The 16671-nt window shown below is 53.5% G+C and overlaps 1 protein-coding gene across 5 annotated transcripts in view; it reads right to left on the bottom strand.

Annotated features, from left to right (window-relative positions):
• ANKS1A (ankyrin repeat and sterile alpha motif domain containing 1A) overlaps positions 1-16671 on the bottom strand; it is a 207592-nt gene that overhangs the window by 18878 nt on the left and 172043 nt on the right. For all 5 annotated transcript variants that reach the window (XM_032141614.2, XM_058432144.1, XM_058432145.1 and 2 more), the window contains 2 exons: positions 15955-16021; positions 9858-9964 (listed from right to left, as the gene is read on the bottom strand). In XM_032141614.2, coding sequence (XP_031997505.1) covers positions 9858-9964; positions 15955-16021 — 174 coding nt within the window. The remainder of the gene's footprint in view (positions 1-9857; positions 9965-15954; positions 16022-16671) is intronic.

The raw sequence follows: 16671 nt of genomic DNA, 5'->3' as shown, positions 1-16671 counted from the left end.
ACCAGGCTGCAAGAGCTGAAAATGACGACACTGACACCAATACCAGTCATAGTCTAAATACAGGTGACAACTATTGATGGCCCTGTAGGGCCAGATGCAATGGTTCAGTGCCTATAATCCCAACACTTTGGGAGGCCGAGGTGGGAGGACTGCTTGGGTCCAAGAGTTTGAGACCAGCCTGAGCAACACAGTGAGACACCCAGTCTCTCTTTTTTTTTTTTTTTTGACAGAGTCTTGCTCTGTCACCCAGGCTGGAGTGTAGTGGCACGATCTTGGCTCACCACAACCTCCACCTCCCAGGTTCAAGCGATTCTCCTGCCTCAGCCTCCCAAGTAGCTGGGATTACAGGCATGCACCACCAAACCAGGTTAATTTTGTATTTTTAGCAGAGACGGGGTTTTGCCATGTTGGTCAGGCTGGTCTTGAACTCCTGACCTCAGGTGATCCACCCGCCTCGGCCTCCCAAAGTGCTGGGATTACAGGTGTGAGCCACCGCACCCGGCCTGACACCCAGTCTCTTAAAAAAAAAAATTAGCCAGGTAGGGTGGTGTGTACCTGTAGTTCCAGCTATTTGGGAGACTTAGATGGCAGGATCACTTGAGCCTGGGAGGTCAGGGCTGCAGTGAGCTGTGACTGCACCACTGCACTCCAGCCTGGGCAACAGAGAGAAACCCTATCTTAAAAGAAAAAAAATTATTGTCAGCCCTCTGTGTTCTAGGCACTAGCTAAGTGCCTTGCACTAATCTCATTTAATCCTCTAAATAGCTCCACTGTAGACAGGGGTGAAAGCCCCATTTGATGGAGCAGGAAGCCTGATCCAGAGCCCGCATGCTGAGGCCTGTGGGTGGGGCAGGGACAAGGGATAATAGTGGGGGTTGGGGGACTGCAGGAGGGGGGTCCAGCAGATAAAAAGCAGTTTGGGAAAGCAGGCTTCATTCATAACCACAATCAGAAAGCCTAGCGTGTGGGGGATGTCACTCTTCCCACTCTTGGGTCTCCAGAGGGAGCCTGGGAAAAGGCAGAGGGCCCAGCGCTCACCTACCCTGAACCAGTGGGAAAGGCCTGGGACCACCCTATCACCTGCCCCGCTCTGTCTTGGAGAGCCCAGGGAAGGAAGGGTTGGGTCTTGTGATGAAATCCATGGGCCGTGGTGTGGAGGGGCAGTCCTGGGCTCACCAATGGCCGGACGTCAGCCCTCTCTTGCACTGGATCTTCACCCAAACCAAGGCCACTAGATTCTGATGGCAGAGTGACTTGCGGCCAGAGCTGCACCAGCCTGGACTCTGGCTCCAGACTTTACACTCAGCCTGCAGCCTCCTCCAGCCTCCTTTCCATGTTCAGTCTGCCTGTCTCTTCTCAGATGGTCACTTTGCCAGTTCCCCTGACTGCCCCATCAGTCATAGAAAAGTCAAGGCTGAACTCTCCTCTCTTGGAAGAGAAGACATGAGACAGAGCTATGACCCTGGACTGACAAGGTGCTTCTCCCTGCAGCCCTCCAGCCTCTCCCCTCCACCACCCATTCCCTTTCTCAGACTCAGGGATCAGGGCACTGTGGGAAGGGACCCTCCCAAGAGGGGAGAGGGGAGAGGGGGTATGTGTCGGGGAGAACCTGGACACACGAGAAATTGCAAATTATGGCCACAAGGGCAGATTCCGCTAACCAAGAGTAGGGAGGGCAGGAAGAGCTGAGTGCGGGGACAAAGCCACACCCTTGCTGGATTGAGTTTTGGGGTCTGCCTATTCTGGGAGAGGAGCTTCCAAAGCTTAGTAACAAACCCCGGGCAGATGTGGGAGGCATGGCTGGCCTTGCCCTTTTCCCTGCCTGCTCCTCCCCACCCCAGAGCTTCCCCAGGCACAGGCTGGTTCACCGTGACACTGTGACACTGACGCTGTTTCTGCCTCTAAGAAAGTGATGGATTTCTCCTGGTCCTCGTTCTCTTCCCTACACTAAAAGATTGAGTTTCTTGAATAATACAAGTTTATTAGTAGAAAAATTTGAAAATAGGCCAGGTGCGGTGGCTCATGCCTGTAATCCTAGCACTTTGGGAGGCTGAGGCGAGTGGATCACCTAAGGTCAGGAGTTCAAGACCAGCCTGGCCAACACGGTGAAACCACATCTCTACTAAAAATACAAAAATTAGCGGGATGTGGTGGTGACAGCCAGTAATCCCAGCTACTCAGGAGGCTGAGGCAGGAGAAATCGCTTGAACCAGGGGCGGGGCAGAGGTTGCAGTGAGCCGAGATTGCGCCACTGCACTCCAGTCTGGGGGAAAGGGCGAAACTCCGTCTCAAAAAAAAAAAAAAAAAAAAAAAAAAATTGAAAATGAAGTACAAAGAAAAATGTAAAAGCTACCCATAAGTCTATCACCTCAGGGGGAAACATAAGGCCACTATCCGGTATATCTTCCTAAGTTAATTAATTTTCTTAAAAAAGGAAGATTGGGATCACTTCTACCGTTTTGGTATATTTTTCTGAGCTATATATTAGGAAAAAAACTTTAGCAAAATTGGGATTATAGGCTGAATGCAGACAGTTTCTTTAATTTTTCTTTTTTTTCGCACCACTTGCCACCTGTTTCTTTAACCTGTCTCTTTTCACATGCCCATCCCCCGTGACATTTCACTGTATTTATCAACACCTGTGGTGACTGCACCAACTCAAGCACGCCCGTCACTCAGCCTGCCACTGGGCACTCAGGCTTCTCCGGCCTTTGCTAATGCTGGCCGGCTGCTACTACAGGTGGTTTATGCAGTCCCCAGAACACGTTACTCGGCACGTTCGTCTGGGGTGCAGGTGACTAAACACAGACCAGGTTTCTGGTCTCAGCCAGGATCAACTTCTGAGGCTGGGGCTATAACGGCCATGGCGCATGGGCCCGGAGAGGAGGGGAGCACACGTTTTCTCCCAGTCCCAGGGCATCTGCTGTGGGGCTGGCCCGGGGGTGGGGGCAGGAAGAACCATCGGGAGAGGGGACAGAAAGCAAAGAAGAGGGGACAGGGCTCTCTGATACTCACCACTATGGCCCCAAATCTTAATAATGATGGGAAATAGAAGCCATGCTCCCTGAGGCCTGCGTGCAGTCACCCACCTGGGGCGAGGGCGTTCCCAGTACCAGCTACTATGCAAGGCAGCTGTGGTAGAAAGGGGTTCCAATCCCGGTTCAGCTGCTCAAGGTTCTTAAGAAAGCAGGGCCTGCTAAACAAGAGTGGAACCACCTGCCTCGCAGGGTTTGGTACCCAGCATCAGCCTGAGGGCAGGAGTTAGGCGCTCAGTGGCTGTTTTGTTCATCTGCTCTGCCAGGACCTGCAACAGAATTTCCCACAGTAGCCCCACATTGACGTCCTACCCTCAACCAACAGCTGGCAGAAGGAGCAGGAACCACTTGGCTTGACCCACCCACAGCTCTCTGCTTTCCTATCCCATACCCCAGCCAGCTCTTGGCCTCACCTCAAGGGATAAAACTCAGTGGTGACAGCCACCAGGAAGAGGCAAGTGTTACCAGTTCCTAAGGCCTCTGCAGGTGACTTCTGAGGCCCTCGTTATCTGTCATGTCATGGGAAGGGCTCTCAAGGATGGATGTGACAGCACACGGGTTTGGGAAACTTCCCAGTTTCCTGAAAGCACCCCCCCACTCTGACCCCTGTTCTCCCAAGCAGGTCCTTGGTGCCCCCATTCTCTCTGTGGGCAGACATCCCACTCATCTCCTGCCTGCCATCCTGAAACACCTTCCTCTTTGAGGTCTTGGCTGAGATCAAGGTGCCACAGTCACCCCCAAATCAGCTGTGTAGATCTGCTGGGACCAAGTGAGTCTGGAGTCAGAGGCTTGGTCCCAAGACCACCCAAAGCAGCTTTAACTCATGGATCTGAGGACAAGACTGAGACAAAACCAACCTCTGCGACCTGCAGAGAAAGACTCTGCTGCCCACTGCCTTTATCAGAAAAGCACCCCCTTCCCACCTTGCGTCCTTACATGCGGTTTTGCTCTCTGACACGATGTCACCACACATAACACCGTGTCCTCTTCGGAGTTTATGCCTCATGAAGTAAGTAGGTCAAATGAAGGCCCACATGACAGATGACGAACGGGGAGGAAGGTAGCCTGCCGAAAGTCACACAGGGCGGGGACCTGGAGGAGAACCCAGCTCTCCTGACTCCTGGTCCAGTTCCCTTTGTCACTAAGTAGACTCTTGAGTTCTCTCGAGCTTCCCCCATCCAGTTTACTTAACTACCCCGGAGCTTCATAGAGAGCAGGGTGGGGAGGAGGCGGGCAGAAGCAACGGGCCAGGCGGTGGTGGTGGCTGCACAGGCCCAGAAGAACTTGGGGGGCCTGAGCCAGTGCACAGAGCCGACCTGCATCTCATTCCTTGCCAGCATCTTTCTCAGCGTTTGGTTAAATGGCTCCCAACAAGCAGTGGGTGGAGGTCTGACCTGGACCAGCCCGGGGGTGAAGTGCCAGGCTCCAACCTTATCAGGGCACATGAGCATGCGCCCCCGGGGTTGCACCTTCCTGGGAAGGGAAGATTGGGAGGTGGGAGCACCACTCCAGGTCCAGGGACGTGGCTTCCAGTCCCAGCTCCAGGCCGCCTGAGGGGCGACAGTGGGCACATTACTGTACTGAGAGCCCGCAATGTGGGGTTTGGCTGAGTGAGTACCTAGACATTCGAGGTGCCAGGAAACACGCCTCTGCTGCTGCTCTCAATGAGGCCAGCAATCAGGAGCGACGGAAGAGGATCTGTCAGCCAGCCCAACTCCACTTTAAAGAGTAGTTGGTCAAATTAGCAGGCACGAAAACAGGCATTCAGAACGTTCCCAGAGTTCCTTCTGCTGTAAAGGGGACTGGAGAAGGCCAGAGCAGTACCTGGGGCAGTCAGAGGAGGGCTCCTGAGTGATTCCAGCTGGTCACCTGGGATGCATGAGCTGCAGTCAGGCAGTGAAAGGGAGGGGGAGCAAGAGGTGCACTCGCTGGGAATAGGCCCCAAGTGAGCCTGCCCCTTGTCTCACTTGCTAAAAGGGCTGCCCTTGGCCAGGCTCCCAAGACCAAGGGAGGGCCTGGCAGAGATGGTGAGGCCGTGATGCAGCATCAACTCCTGGGATACCGAGGAATTACATTCTTAAGTGACTACAGAATTTAGCTAGTCCAGGAGGCCGGATCCACACTTGTCTAAGAGGATTCCTTTCCTTTCCAAGCCTCAGCTCCACTGATCCTCCTATTTAAGGCTCTGCTTCAACTGGGCAGGCAATTCCAAGACAGCAGTCAGCTCATGGAGTGCTGTGCAGGGAGATGGGATGGGGGTGGAGGTGAAGGCTGGGGAGAGGGCCTCTTGGCCATGACCATTCTGATAATGGTGCCCAGTGGCAGCTCGCTTAGGCTGGCAGTGGCCTCTTGGGCCTGGGGCGGAAGAAGGCAAAAGGAGGGATGTCATAGAGGTGATGACAAGCCCCACTGTTCATGTGAAGCTGGTTTAGAGGGCTGGAGAGTGAGGAGCAAATCCAGGGGACAGGAACAGGAAGGGAGCCTCAGGGGCTCGGGGAACTGGTTGGAAAGTTTCATAGAAGCCAGTAGAGAAGAACCTCTTGGCCCCAGCTTATGCCTTTGGCCTCTCTTCACCTGTCATCTCTCTCCAACATGTAGGAACAAGCTGGCATCACCTCAGAAACAGACAGGAAGACAGCGGGGGCCTATCTGCCACGTGGCAGGAGCCTGCAGAGAAAGAAATTGACGGGAGGAGTAGGCGGCCTCCCATCCGGCCTGGCCGACTCAGTGTCCATTTCTAACCCTTCCTGAGCCTGCTGCCAGCCTCATTTCCATCTTCCATTTGTCCACTGCCCCAAGCCATGACTGCCTGCCACACGTGGGCTCTCAGCCGCGCCCTGGATGTCTAAGGTGTGCCTCACTCAAGGGGCTTTTTGCCTGGTGTGGGGCACTAGCAGAGACCATCCCCCTATGCCCAGGGCTCAGAGACCTTGGGACTCTCCCACATGTGGCTTTCGAGAGCCCTGAGGTCAGGCCCAGCTATCTCTCCCGCCTGGTCAGGGCCCTGCCCGTCACTGCCCCCCAGCAGCCTCCTCCCTCACAGAAACAGGTTGGCCCCTCTCAGCAGGCCTTTCCTCTCTCTGTGATCTTTCCAAGCCCCACCATCTCTACGAAACCCCTGGGACAGACAGCAGAACCCAGAGGTTCAAGGTTGGACTTGGCTCTGCCACTTGGGCAGCAGCAGCATCTCTGCCATCCAGGCCTCCTCCTCTGCTGGTGGTGCTTGCCAGCCTCCGCTGCACTTGACACTGGCTGCTCTTTTATGTGCTTTGTTTTCCCAGCTGGACCATCAAGTTCCTTAAGACACCTACGTTATTTGCTTTTCTGATTTCACATCTATTTATGGTAGGAAACGGCGAAAAACGATTACACTCCAAAGAGGAAAATGAAGCCCCCTGGAGCCCTCCTGAGATAGCCACTGAAAACATCTCGGCTCACTCCCTTGCACCTCCTATGCATAGATGTTTTCTTTTTCAGAAATTAAGATCATATTGTGAATTTCTGTGTCAGTTTCTTCACTCAGCACTACAAGGTAGACATTCCCCACATTAGCAATTCTTTAAAAATGTGGTTTTTTAAATGTCTACTTAGCACTCCAGCATCAGGACCACCATCGTTTATTCAATCAACACTTCTGTGAAGGGCGTCAGGCTGAGTGAAGGGCGTCAGGCTGAGTGAAGGGCGTCAGACCTGCGCTAGCACGCCCGGAGCTACACATTTGCCAACCACCAATTACCTTCCTTCCGCGCTGATTAAATGCATTTCCTCCCTTCTCCTAAGAAAGCCCATTTCCTGTGGATAAGATTTGTGGTGAAAATGGAACCAGCTACGATGCAGGTGCAGTGTGGTGGGCTCGTGGGCTGGCTGGCTGGCAGATGTGTGAGCCACGTTTCCCTCTCTCCCTGCGTCTGGTGTCAGTTCCGCCATCCTAGGGAGCACCTGGCAGCCCCCACTGCCCTGGCCCTGCCCCTCTAAATCAAAGGTCCTTTCTGTCTGCAAGCATGAGAGTGTGGATAAAGTTCAAGCTGCCTGCCTGTCCAGCTCAATCACCACATCACAGGAGGAAGAACAAGAGGGCATGGCACCTGGAGGCCGGGGCAGAGGTCTTCAATTTTCTGAAGGGCTTGAACATGTTCTGTGTGGTCCCAAAATGTAAACCTGGGACCAAGAGACAGAAGCCACAGGAAACAGATTTTGACTCAATATAAAGAAAGCTCTACATCAGCCAGTACAATGCAAAGAATGAATGGGTAACTTCCTTACAAGGTAGTGAATTCCTTGTCACTAAAAAGCCATCATGGCAGAGACTACTTGGAAGGGATTCGGGCAGAGAGGGCGATCAGACCACATGGCGTTAAAGTCCCTTCCACTCTGAGAGGGAGCTGTGTGATGTGCATAAATGCCCTGTACTTCTCCTACGACAACTCGCAGGGCCCTATCACAGGGAGATCCCACAGCAACACCTCGACTGTCAAACAGCCTCAGTTTCCAGATGCTCCTCAGACAGGTCCAGCCTGGCTTCCTGGAAGCTACTTGTGCATCTTGTAGAAGAGTCTCCAGGGCATTTCAGAACCAAGGGAAACACTGCAGCCTATTGGAAACCTAACCACATGGGATCCACCATAGCTAATGTGATGTAAATTATCCACATGCAATGAGGGAATATTTCAATAACAGACACGCTCCCCTTCCCGTTTCCTTCTTTTTTTAGGCTGCTAAAACATAATTTGGCTGACAGCCCACCTGGCCATTCACACGTGGTTACCCAGGATGCTGTGCACAGCAGGCCACTCTAGGTATCTGAGGTCCCGGCTCAACCGAGGGGTGCTCGATGTTCCTTCTTGTACAGACTCCACCTGCCAGCACTGAGAGCCCCTGGAAGGACTGAGCTGCAGGCCGCCCTCAATGAGGGTCCTTCCAGCATAGGAACAGACGCATCTTACAGAGGCCCTGCCCTGTGCATGAAGCTTTGGCCCAAGGCCACACTTCTCCAAAGGCCTACTCAGCTGCTCTCTGCTCCAGTCCTACGGAGTTTCGGGCTATTTGAGAGGTAGGAACCCTGTTCTTGCCAAAATCAGCAGAAGGAGGGGTGGGAAGCAACAGCTCAGCCCCTAGCATCTTGAAGTACAGGGAGAGAACACCCTAAGACCACCCTCACTTGCCCATCTGACGGCCAGCCTGAGGAAGGAGTGAGCTGAGAGAGGGAAGGCCCCTCAACACTCCAAGCCAGGGGCCAACCTGGGTCCCCACGCATTGCCTGAGCCCCCGCTCCATCCCGAGTTTGTCATCCTTCCCCGAGGAACGAGGTGAGTCAGGAGTTAGGTCACAAGAACCATAAATACACTCAGTTTAACTTTAAAAAAAAAAATTGCTATTTTAAAACTTGAGATTTCTAAAAGCTGAAAATTAACTGTCCCAAAGCTGGCTTGGGAAGGGTGCTTTGTTGCACACCACAGTATCTTTTGCCCTGGAGTTGGAGATGGCTCTGGGTGAGGTGGGTCCCTCCTGGAAGCCTCAGGCCAGCTCCCTGGGCAGGCCACTATTCAGGAGGCACCAAACACAACCCGACCAGCGAGAAACCCTCAGAAGGTGGTGCGAGCTGCATGCTGACTCTGACCCCAGCCCTCAACTGAGGCAGCAGGGCAAGGCGGGCGCAGGTGAGAGAGATCCCCTCGGAGCGGGTGGGTCTAACTCAAACCAAGATGACTCAGGCTAGAAGGTGATGTAATGCACATAGGTGGCCAGGACCCCATCCCTGTATCCACAGAGAAGAAAGAGGCTGTGCAGCAGAGTGGCTGGAGCCTGATCTCCAGATCCAGAACACTGGACACACATTTCCACCCTGCCAATGACTGACAGTGTGACCCTGAGCAAGTGACCTACCTCATTTCCTTCATCTGGGCAATGGAGATTAATACGAGTCCACATCCCAGGGCTGCCGGGAAGATTCAATGAGCTAATTCATGCAAACCACTAAGAACGGCGCCAAGCACATAGTAATAGCTAGTAAGAAGTATCAGCGACCACTAGTGAGAAGTGTCAGCGACCATGATCACTAACTTCGGCTCAAATGCCTGCTCCTGGGAGCAGGCCTGGCCCATGCAGATGCCTCAGGAAGGGCTTCCAAGAGAGGGACAGTGATGGGTACCCCGCTCAGAGCTACTTTCTGAAATGACAGAGGGTGCACCAGATCCTAAGCCCAGGGTCCTAACTGGGTCCCTATTCTGCAGGGATCCAGAGGAAACACCCTGGTTTCTCTTTTCTTTTTCTTTTTGGCCCTTTGTGTTTTGTGGGAGAGCTTCTCAAAGAAGCAACCAATCCTCCAGGCCATCAACTCAGCCTTTCCTCTGGGCCATCTCTGAGGCCAAAGGTACATCAGGCTGTGTAACTCTGGACTCCACCTCAGGCACTGGGCCTTGGCTGGGCAGGGAAGGGGTCTTTCTGCGGGAGGCAAGGCTCCTTGTTTCAGTGACAACTCACTTGACACCAAGTTTTGAGGAATAAATAAAACTCCTCGTACCCAGCCTTGATGGGATACACAGCCAGGGAGCGGACACAGGGCTGAATCAGGGACCCTCCTTCTTGGGATGCAGATCTTCAAAGAGAGCTCCCTCTGGAGCCGTTACTGAGGGAGAGGGAGAGTTTGGGAAGAAGGCACACACCACCTGGCTGACTTCCTGGTGTCTGAGTGACCTCGGTGAGCTTTCCCTGGGATTCGGGTCTACGTACTGTTGCAGACTCCTGTGGGGCCAGAGGGGAGGCCAGGGAGGCCTGTTTCCACTGAGCAGCACCCTGCCATTGAGGAGGCCTGCAGCCACTTACCAGGAAGCGGACATCGTCAAAGCCATTCAGAAGCAACTTGCTCTCATACTGCTGCAGCCCAATCGACTCCAGCCACTCTCCGACACTCTGCTCCAGCGTCCGCGAACCTGACGAGAGAGGAATCGGCAGACGCTTGAAAAGGGAAAAACCATTAAGGCGGTAGCAGCGGCACTCAGAGGAAGACAGATGGCATTGCCACATCATAGTCATTACCATGAAACAGCCAAACTATATACAAGAGACCAGAGAGCAGCGGACACGCAGCTCCTCTTCTGTGTACAGCCAAGGACAGGACCACCAGGTGCTGTCCACACACTGCCCAACCTCGGGCGGCTGCTGCCCACTCACACCCCCAGGTCTGAGCTGCTCCAGGGCCACGGCTGCACATGCATGATCTCTGCCCACAGGTTGGGGGTGGGGGAAGCCAACCCCCAACAGTCTCCAGGTCAACTCCTCATCAGCGTGCGCGCTGAGATATTTCAGAAAGTCTGTCCCCACAGGCACTAGAGGGGGCTGAGGGAACTCCTAAGTGCCCACAAGCCCCGCTGCTCCTCTCATCCATGCAACTTCTGGAGCCCCTGTGGGGCTGTGGCGAGGGGCAAGTTCTGCGACCTTGCAGCATAAACCAGTCAGGAGAGAGCACGCATCTTCATGCAGCTGAGGGACACAGGCACACAGCGAGGGCTCCGGGAGGGAAGCAGCAGCGGCGGCTGTTCACCGGGACCCAGCACATGCAACACAAGCAGCACAGAACACGGCAGGGGCAGAAAAGAGACTTTTACTTGTTTTCCCCCAGCAGTCCCGGAATAAGCAAACCATGGCCACCGGCCCTTTGTGCTCAGAGGCTCAAGGCAGCAAGGGGCTGAGTGGGGCACATGGGCCGGGGCTCGGGGGTCGGGCTCAGGTGTGGCTCTGCTGGGACGGCAGCATCGCATTCCGCCAGGCTGCGTGGCCAGTGGGCCAGGAGCCCAGTCCACAGCTAGACTCTGGCAGCTGGTGAACAGGGCGTCTCCTGGGCCAGCACGCCGTCTGAAGTGCTGCCTTCTTGGGCCGGGCTGGTTTTCAGGGGCTGGGCATTCATTTTCCTCTTCTGATAATAGCTGTTCCAGTGACTCACCTGCCTGCTCAGGTGGAAAGCAGGCAGGCAAATTCAGTTCTTGGGTAAAGAAGACAAAACCCAACCAGATAAAAGAGAGAAAAAGGAAGTGGTCCTCTGTCAGCTGAGCTGTGGCAGCTGAAGTCTATTCACGTCCTGCGCTGTTCTCTCTTTGGCTGAGTGATAAAGACAGCGACAGTCGTCCCAGGTCTCCGGATCTTGGCGTTCTCCTCTAAGGATGAGCAGGGAAGGGAGGACATCTATTTGCTCCTCGGTCAGGATGGGGATTGTGGTGGTGCAGGGAGGACAAAAGTTCAGCCCTTTCTGGCAGACCCTGGATGTTCTGAGCTGGATGCCTGAACCCCAACCTACTTCTCTGATTCTTGTGGGCAAGAAGAGATGAAAGAAGGAAAAAAGAGAAAAGGAGGAAAAAGAGGTACAAGGAAGGAAAAGGAAGAACCAACTATAAACACATCACCTCCAGTGAACTCCTGACACGGTGAAAGTCATTCTGCCGTTCCCAGGTACTTTCTGCCCCTTGGGGCAGGACAATGCCAACTTCCTTGGTTATCTACAAGACCCTGGTGACCAACTCTGCCAGCCTCCACTCCCTCTCCTCTGTCTTGTGCAGAACAGATGGTGGTCAGGGACCCGGTGGCCTTCTGGATGCACGCTGCCGCAGCGCTCCAAGATGCCGGGTCTGGGGGATACTTGAGCTCCCCTGCCCTTGAATGTGGAAGTCTGCTCCAGGAGCCTACGTGACAGGTTCTTGGATGCCCATGAAGTCAAGTGTCCCCGGGTGCTGATTCATTCTTGCTTGTAATCCCCCAGCCGGGCAGCTGTGGTCCTGCCTGCTGCCGGTGGATGTGCGCGCTGACAGAGCCGCAGCAGAATGCTTTGTCTAAAGGCTCCTGGGCTCCACGCTGCCTGCTGCTGGCTCCACAGTCCTTGCTCACTCTCGTAATGTCTGGCCCTCCCCTTCCTCCCCGCCTCACCCTCCCCCTTCCAAGCTCAGGAAAATACATCAGGGATCGGACATCACATCGGAGCAGAAGCAACTGCTGCTGTGGCTGCTGAGGGAGAAGGAGACAGCAGCACTAGCGTCAGAGCGAAATGACAGATTTCCCAATAGCTGATGTTGGCTGCACAAATGCCTATGAAGGGTGGAGATGTGAAACTTTACCTCTAGCTCCAGGGGCTGGAAACAGCTTGTCAGGGAGAATAGAGAGGGACTGCTCCTAGAGCTTTGTTCGACAGTTCCCAGGACAGCCAGGAGAGGACAGAGGAATGACCAGACCCAAAGGGCATAGCCCACAGGTAAGTGACCCCCCTACTTGCCACTTTAGGAATGACTGTGCTTCTCATAAAAACAGGCAATGAAATAAGGCCGTTACACTTGATGTTCCTTAGGTGAGTATACCAAACAAATTGGGGACAGATTTCTCTTGGGGCCTGTTAGAGCCCAGGGGAAGTGCCCCACCCCAGAGCAGGCCACTCACACTCTGGGGGAGGACAGCAATGGCCAAGGGCAAGGGGGAAACCAGGGCCAAATCCCAAGGACAGATGGAGATGGGCCAAAAAGATAAAACAGGTACAGGGACACAAGTCCAGGGACCACACGTCACCCTCTAAATATGCTGGGATATACTGGTATCCCAATAGGCTGTAGATGAGCCCTGGAAAAGAGAGGGTTCTCATCAGGCCCCGGAAGGATCCTGCTTGACCAGCTACTCAATACCTAACATGGATGGCTTTATCAGAAGACAGCCAAGCAAGTTCTCTTCTGCTTGATGGAGAAGGCCTTTGTTGACAGAGCCAGAGTGGCCTGGGCCAGTGGGAAGACATACCCTCCTGGACTCCTGAGAATGGGAGTTGGCACAGGGATGAGTTAGCTGTAAACGCTTCTGTTTGGGATTCAGCTAACTAGCCCCAGTGGTGGCAGCCCAGGGGCCCGTGGCCCTAAAACAGGACTGAGACTCCAATGCTGTGGTCGTGCCCTTCGGCTGGGGGTTGCAGGTGTCTCTGCAAAACCAGGGGTGCTCAGCAATCCCACACTTGGTGCAGGGCTGCCTGCTGGAGGGCCTGCTCCTCCTCTACCCAGGCTAACCCCAGAGCCCAGATCTTTTCTCCCTGATCCTGACGCCCAACCCAAGGACAATCTGAACCCTGATACTGACCAGTCAAAATAAACAGTGATTCCATTCTGGTCCAAGTTGAAGACGGTACTCCCTGAGATCCTGGGGAAAGCCCCCTCCTGACCCATCAGACAGGGTTCACGGGCAGGCCTGAGCCCATCCTCTCCACACTTCAGCACCTGGCAGTGGTGCAGACACAGCAGCCTGGGGCTCTGCAGCCCAGGTGGATGAACCCTCTGTTTAGGTGGTCCCCCACATGTGCCTGTTCTGACTTTCCCAAGCTGGACTATAGAGGATGGTCCAAGAAAACGAGTACTAAAACAAGACTGAGTGCTGGGATCCAAAAACCCAAGGATAGAGACAGACTGCCTCTCAACACTCATACGGGTTCATGGGGGACAAAAACTGGTAGGTGGGGCTGGGCATGGTGGCTCACGCCTGTAATCCCAGCACTTTGGGAGGCCGAGGCGGGTGGATCAGGAGGTCAGGAGATCGAGACCAACCTGGCTAACACAGTGAAACCCCGTCTCTACTAAAAATACAAAAAATTAGCCGGGTGTGCTGTTGGGAGCCTGTAGTCCCAGCTACTCGGGAGACTGAGGCAAGAGAATGGCGTGAACCCGGGAGGCGGAGCTTGCAGTGAGTGGAGATCGCCCCACTGCACTCCAGCCTGGGCGACAGAGCGAGACTCCGTCTCAAACAACAACAACAACGACAAAAATAAAACAACAAAAAAAACTGGTAGGTGGGATCAGACAGGAGACCAGATGTCATGGGAAGAGCTCAGCATTAACCCTTCCAAGGGGAGGGCTCTTCCCGAGGTGCTGCCACATCTCCCAACTTATCAAATCCAAGAGGCAATGGCTGTTTCTGACTCACAACTCTCAAGCGCATGCAAGTGATTTTGGCTCCTGCTCCTTGGACACAGAAAGCAGAAAGCATCCTCAATGGAACTGACTGCTATCCCTCCCATCCCTGTGGTCAAAGCACAGCTTTGAAAATGGTAACAGTGTTTGTCTCAGTCCTGAACATCCATTTCCCGCAAACACTCGACCCTTGGAAAAGCCTGCAAGCTACAACAGAGTGTGGGATGGCTTGACTGAGTGTAAGCAACAGATCCTGAAAACAGATCCACAAATTTAGCCAGGAAAGCCACCTCTGCAGACTCCAGCATAATCCAAGACCGACAAAAATGGACCAAGCTCAGCTCAGCCCTCTCTGCTAGCACCCAGGGAAACACTGCTGCTGGAGGGATGGTGGCTCTGGGAACCAGGACTGAAAACTGTGGAGGGAGCCACGGCCAGTGAGCAGAAGCCTCTGTTCTCTAGGTTTCTCGATATGAGTAAGTAATGATTTCATGGACAAAAGGAACACAGGGCCGGCTGTGGTGGCTCACACCTGTAATCCCAGCACTTTGGGAGGCCTAGGCGGGCGGATCACAAGGTCAGGAGTTCGAGACCAGCCTGACCAACATGGTGAAACCCCATCTCTACTAAAAATACAAAAATTAGCCAGGCATGGTGTTACATGCCTGTAATCCCAGCTACTCAGGAGGCTGAGGCAGGAGAATCGCTTGAACCCGGGAGGCGGAGGTTACAGTGAGCCAAGATTGCGTCACTGCACTCCAGCCTGGGTGACAGAGCGAGACTCCGTCTCAAAAAATAAAATAAAATAAAAAAAATCTCTTTAACTGAAGTATTTTTATCTACTACTCATTCACGGCAAGCCTGTGAGGTTGACACTATTATCCAAAGGTTGCAGATACGGGGTGAGGGGTGCAGAGACATTAAGTGACTTGCCAAGACACATACGTCTCTAGAGCCAAGATTTGAACCCAGGGCTGTGAGGCTCCAGAGCCCAGCCTGTCCCCACCAGGCCCCGTGGTCTCTGATGTTCCTTTCTCCCTGACGTGCACACTCAAGCCCACCCATCAGACTTCCTGCCCAGGGCCACAGAAGCCCATGGAGGAACCAGAGGTGTCATTTGAGACTGACAGGTCAATCCTGGATGGAGCCTCCCAAGTGAGCAAGAATTTCCACCCCTTCAATGCAGAGAGGCATTTCCATGAAGGTGAAGACAGGCCAGGCTCCCGGCTGGTATGCTTTCAGCCTGGATGCCCCGGTGCCCGGACCATCTTCGGATGCTTGGGGGAAGAGGTGTGAGATCTGCTCTGAGAGGCATCTTTAAGAGCATCTCACCTGAGAAAGCAACATAGCACAATCCTATTATCAGATAAAACAGCTCAGATGGCCTCCCCATTCCCTGTTTTCAAACAAAGAAAACAGAAGCTGACCTCACTACTAGGGCTTAGAAAAGAATGACCAAAGTAGCAGTGATACAGTGTAAGAATGGTAAGTGACGAAGTAAACTGAGTCAGGCACAAGGAGCTGTGGGAAGAGGAAACAGCACAGTCAACCCTCCCAGGCAATTCACATGCATGCTACGAGTCTGAGACCTCTGATCTAAGCCAGGGCTCTGCCACCATCACAGATGAGACTCTTGAGAGCCATCTCGGAAGCTGCAGAGACCAAGGCTGAGGTGCACTCCGATTTAAGCCCATCTAAGAAAGCCCATAAAATAATGAATAAGTGACAATTGTTGATCTAAAAATTTTTCCTAATAGGCAGCTTAAAATTCATTTTGTACCTTTTCCCCTCCCATATGTAAAAGAAGTCATGGCTCTAAAAATAACAGCAAGATGGGGCTGTCTAGGTATTGGAGATTGTGAATTATAGGAGCATGACGTGGTCTGAAGCTGACCTCTCCCACCCCCTGAATGTCTGTCTTCTGTGTTAGAGGAAAGCCTGAGCCAGAAAAGAGCCAGACTGCCGGTTTCTGTGGGGAAAATGGCCACTTGGTACGGTACCTGAGATCTTCTGCCGTTCCTGAGAAAAGTCAATCCCTTCTCCAATAGAACTCATGATTTTCTCAATCTGAAATGGAAGAAAGAACAAAGAGCAGAGGCAGTCAGGCTTGGGGTAAACGTTACCAGCTCACCACAGCGCCAATGGGGGCTGACCTCCAGGTCTCTTTCAGATGCTTCCCAGGACCAGTACTAGCCTGCAAGGTATCAGGACTCTCTGCTGCTCAGGTCTAAGAGAGGCCTTCTCTGGCCCCAGCCCACAGGGTCTGATGTACTGCTCTGAAGGGAGTGAGATGGTGACAGTCTGGGTTTAGCTGCTAGAAATACCGAAGAGCCTCCCTTTCAAGGCATCTCTATTTCACTCCCCAGCAGTTCTCCCAGACCAGCAGAGACTGGGGAGAGGCTGCAATCACAGGCCAGACCTGGCCATTTCATTGCTCACACTAGAATTTCAATTCCATGAGAGTGAAGACTTTGCCGGCTTTGTTCCATGCTACCCTGAGTGCCTAGGGTAGTGCCTGGCAAATCATAAGCATTCAACAGATAACTGATACTGTATGACCACAAGCTCTGGGGAGTGAGGATGATTTCTAGAGCGCCTGCACACAGAAACCTCTGGGAAGGAAAGGTGAGGAAGGCACTTCGGCCCAAATGGAAGGCCTTTTGCTTCTTGGAGTCCAGCAGTCCTGGATAGAGCTCTGCGTTCAGGAGATGAGACGG

The sequence above is a fragment of the Hylobates moloch genome, unplaced genomic scaffold, assembly GCF_009828535.3.
Source record: "Hylobates moloch isolate HMO894 unplaced genomic scaffold, HMol_V3 SCAFFOLD_20, whole genome shotgun sequence".
In the NCBI taxonomy this organism is placed as follows: domain Eukaryota; kingdom Metazoa; phylum Chordata; class Mammalia; order Primates; family Hylobatidae; genus Hylobates; species Hylobates moloch.
This window is presented reverse-complemented; position numbering and strand designations above follow the sequence as displayed.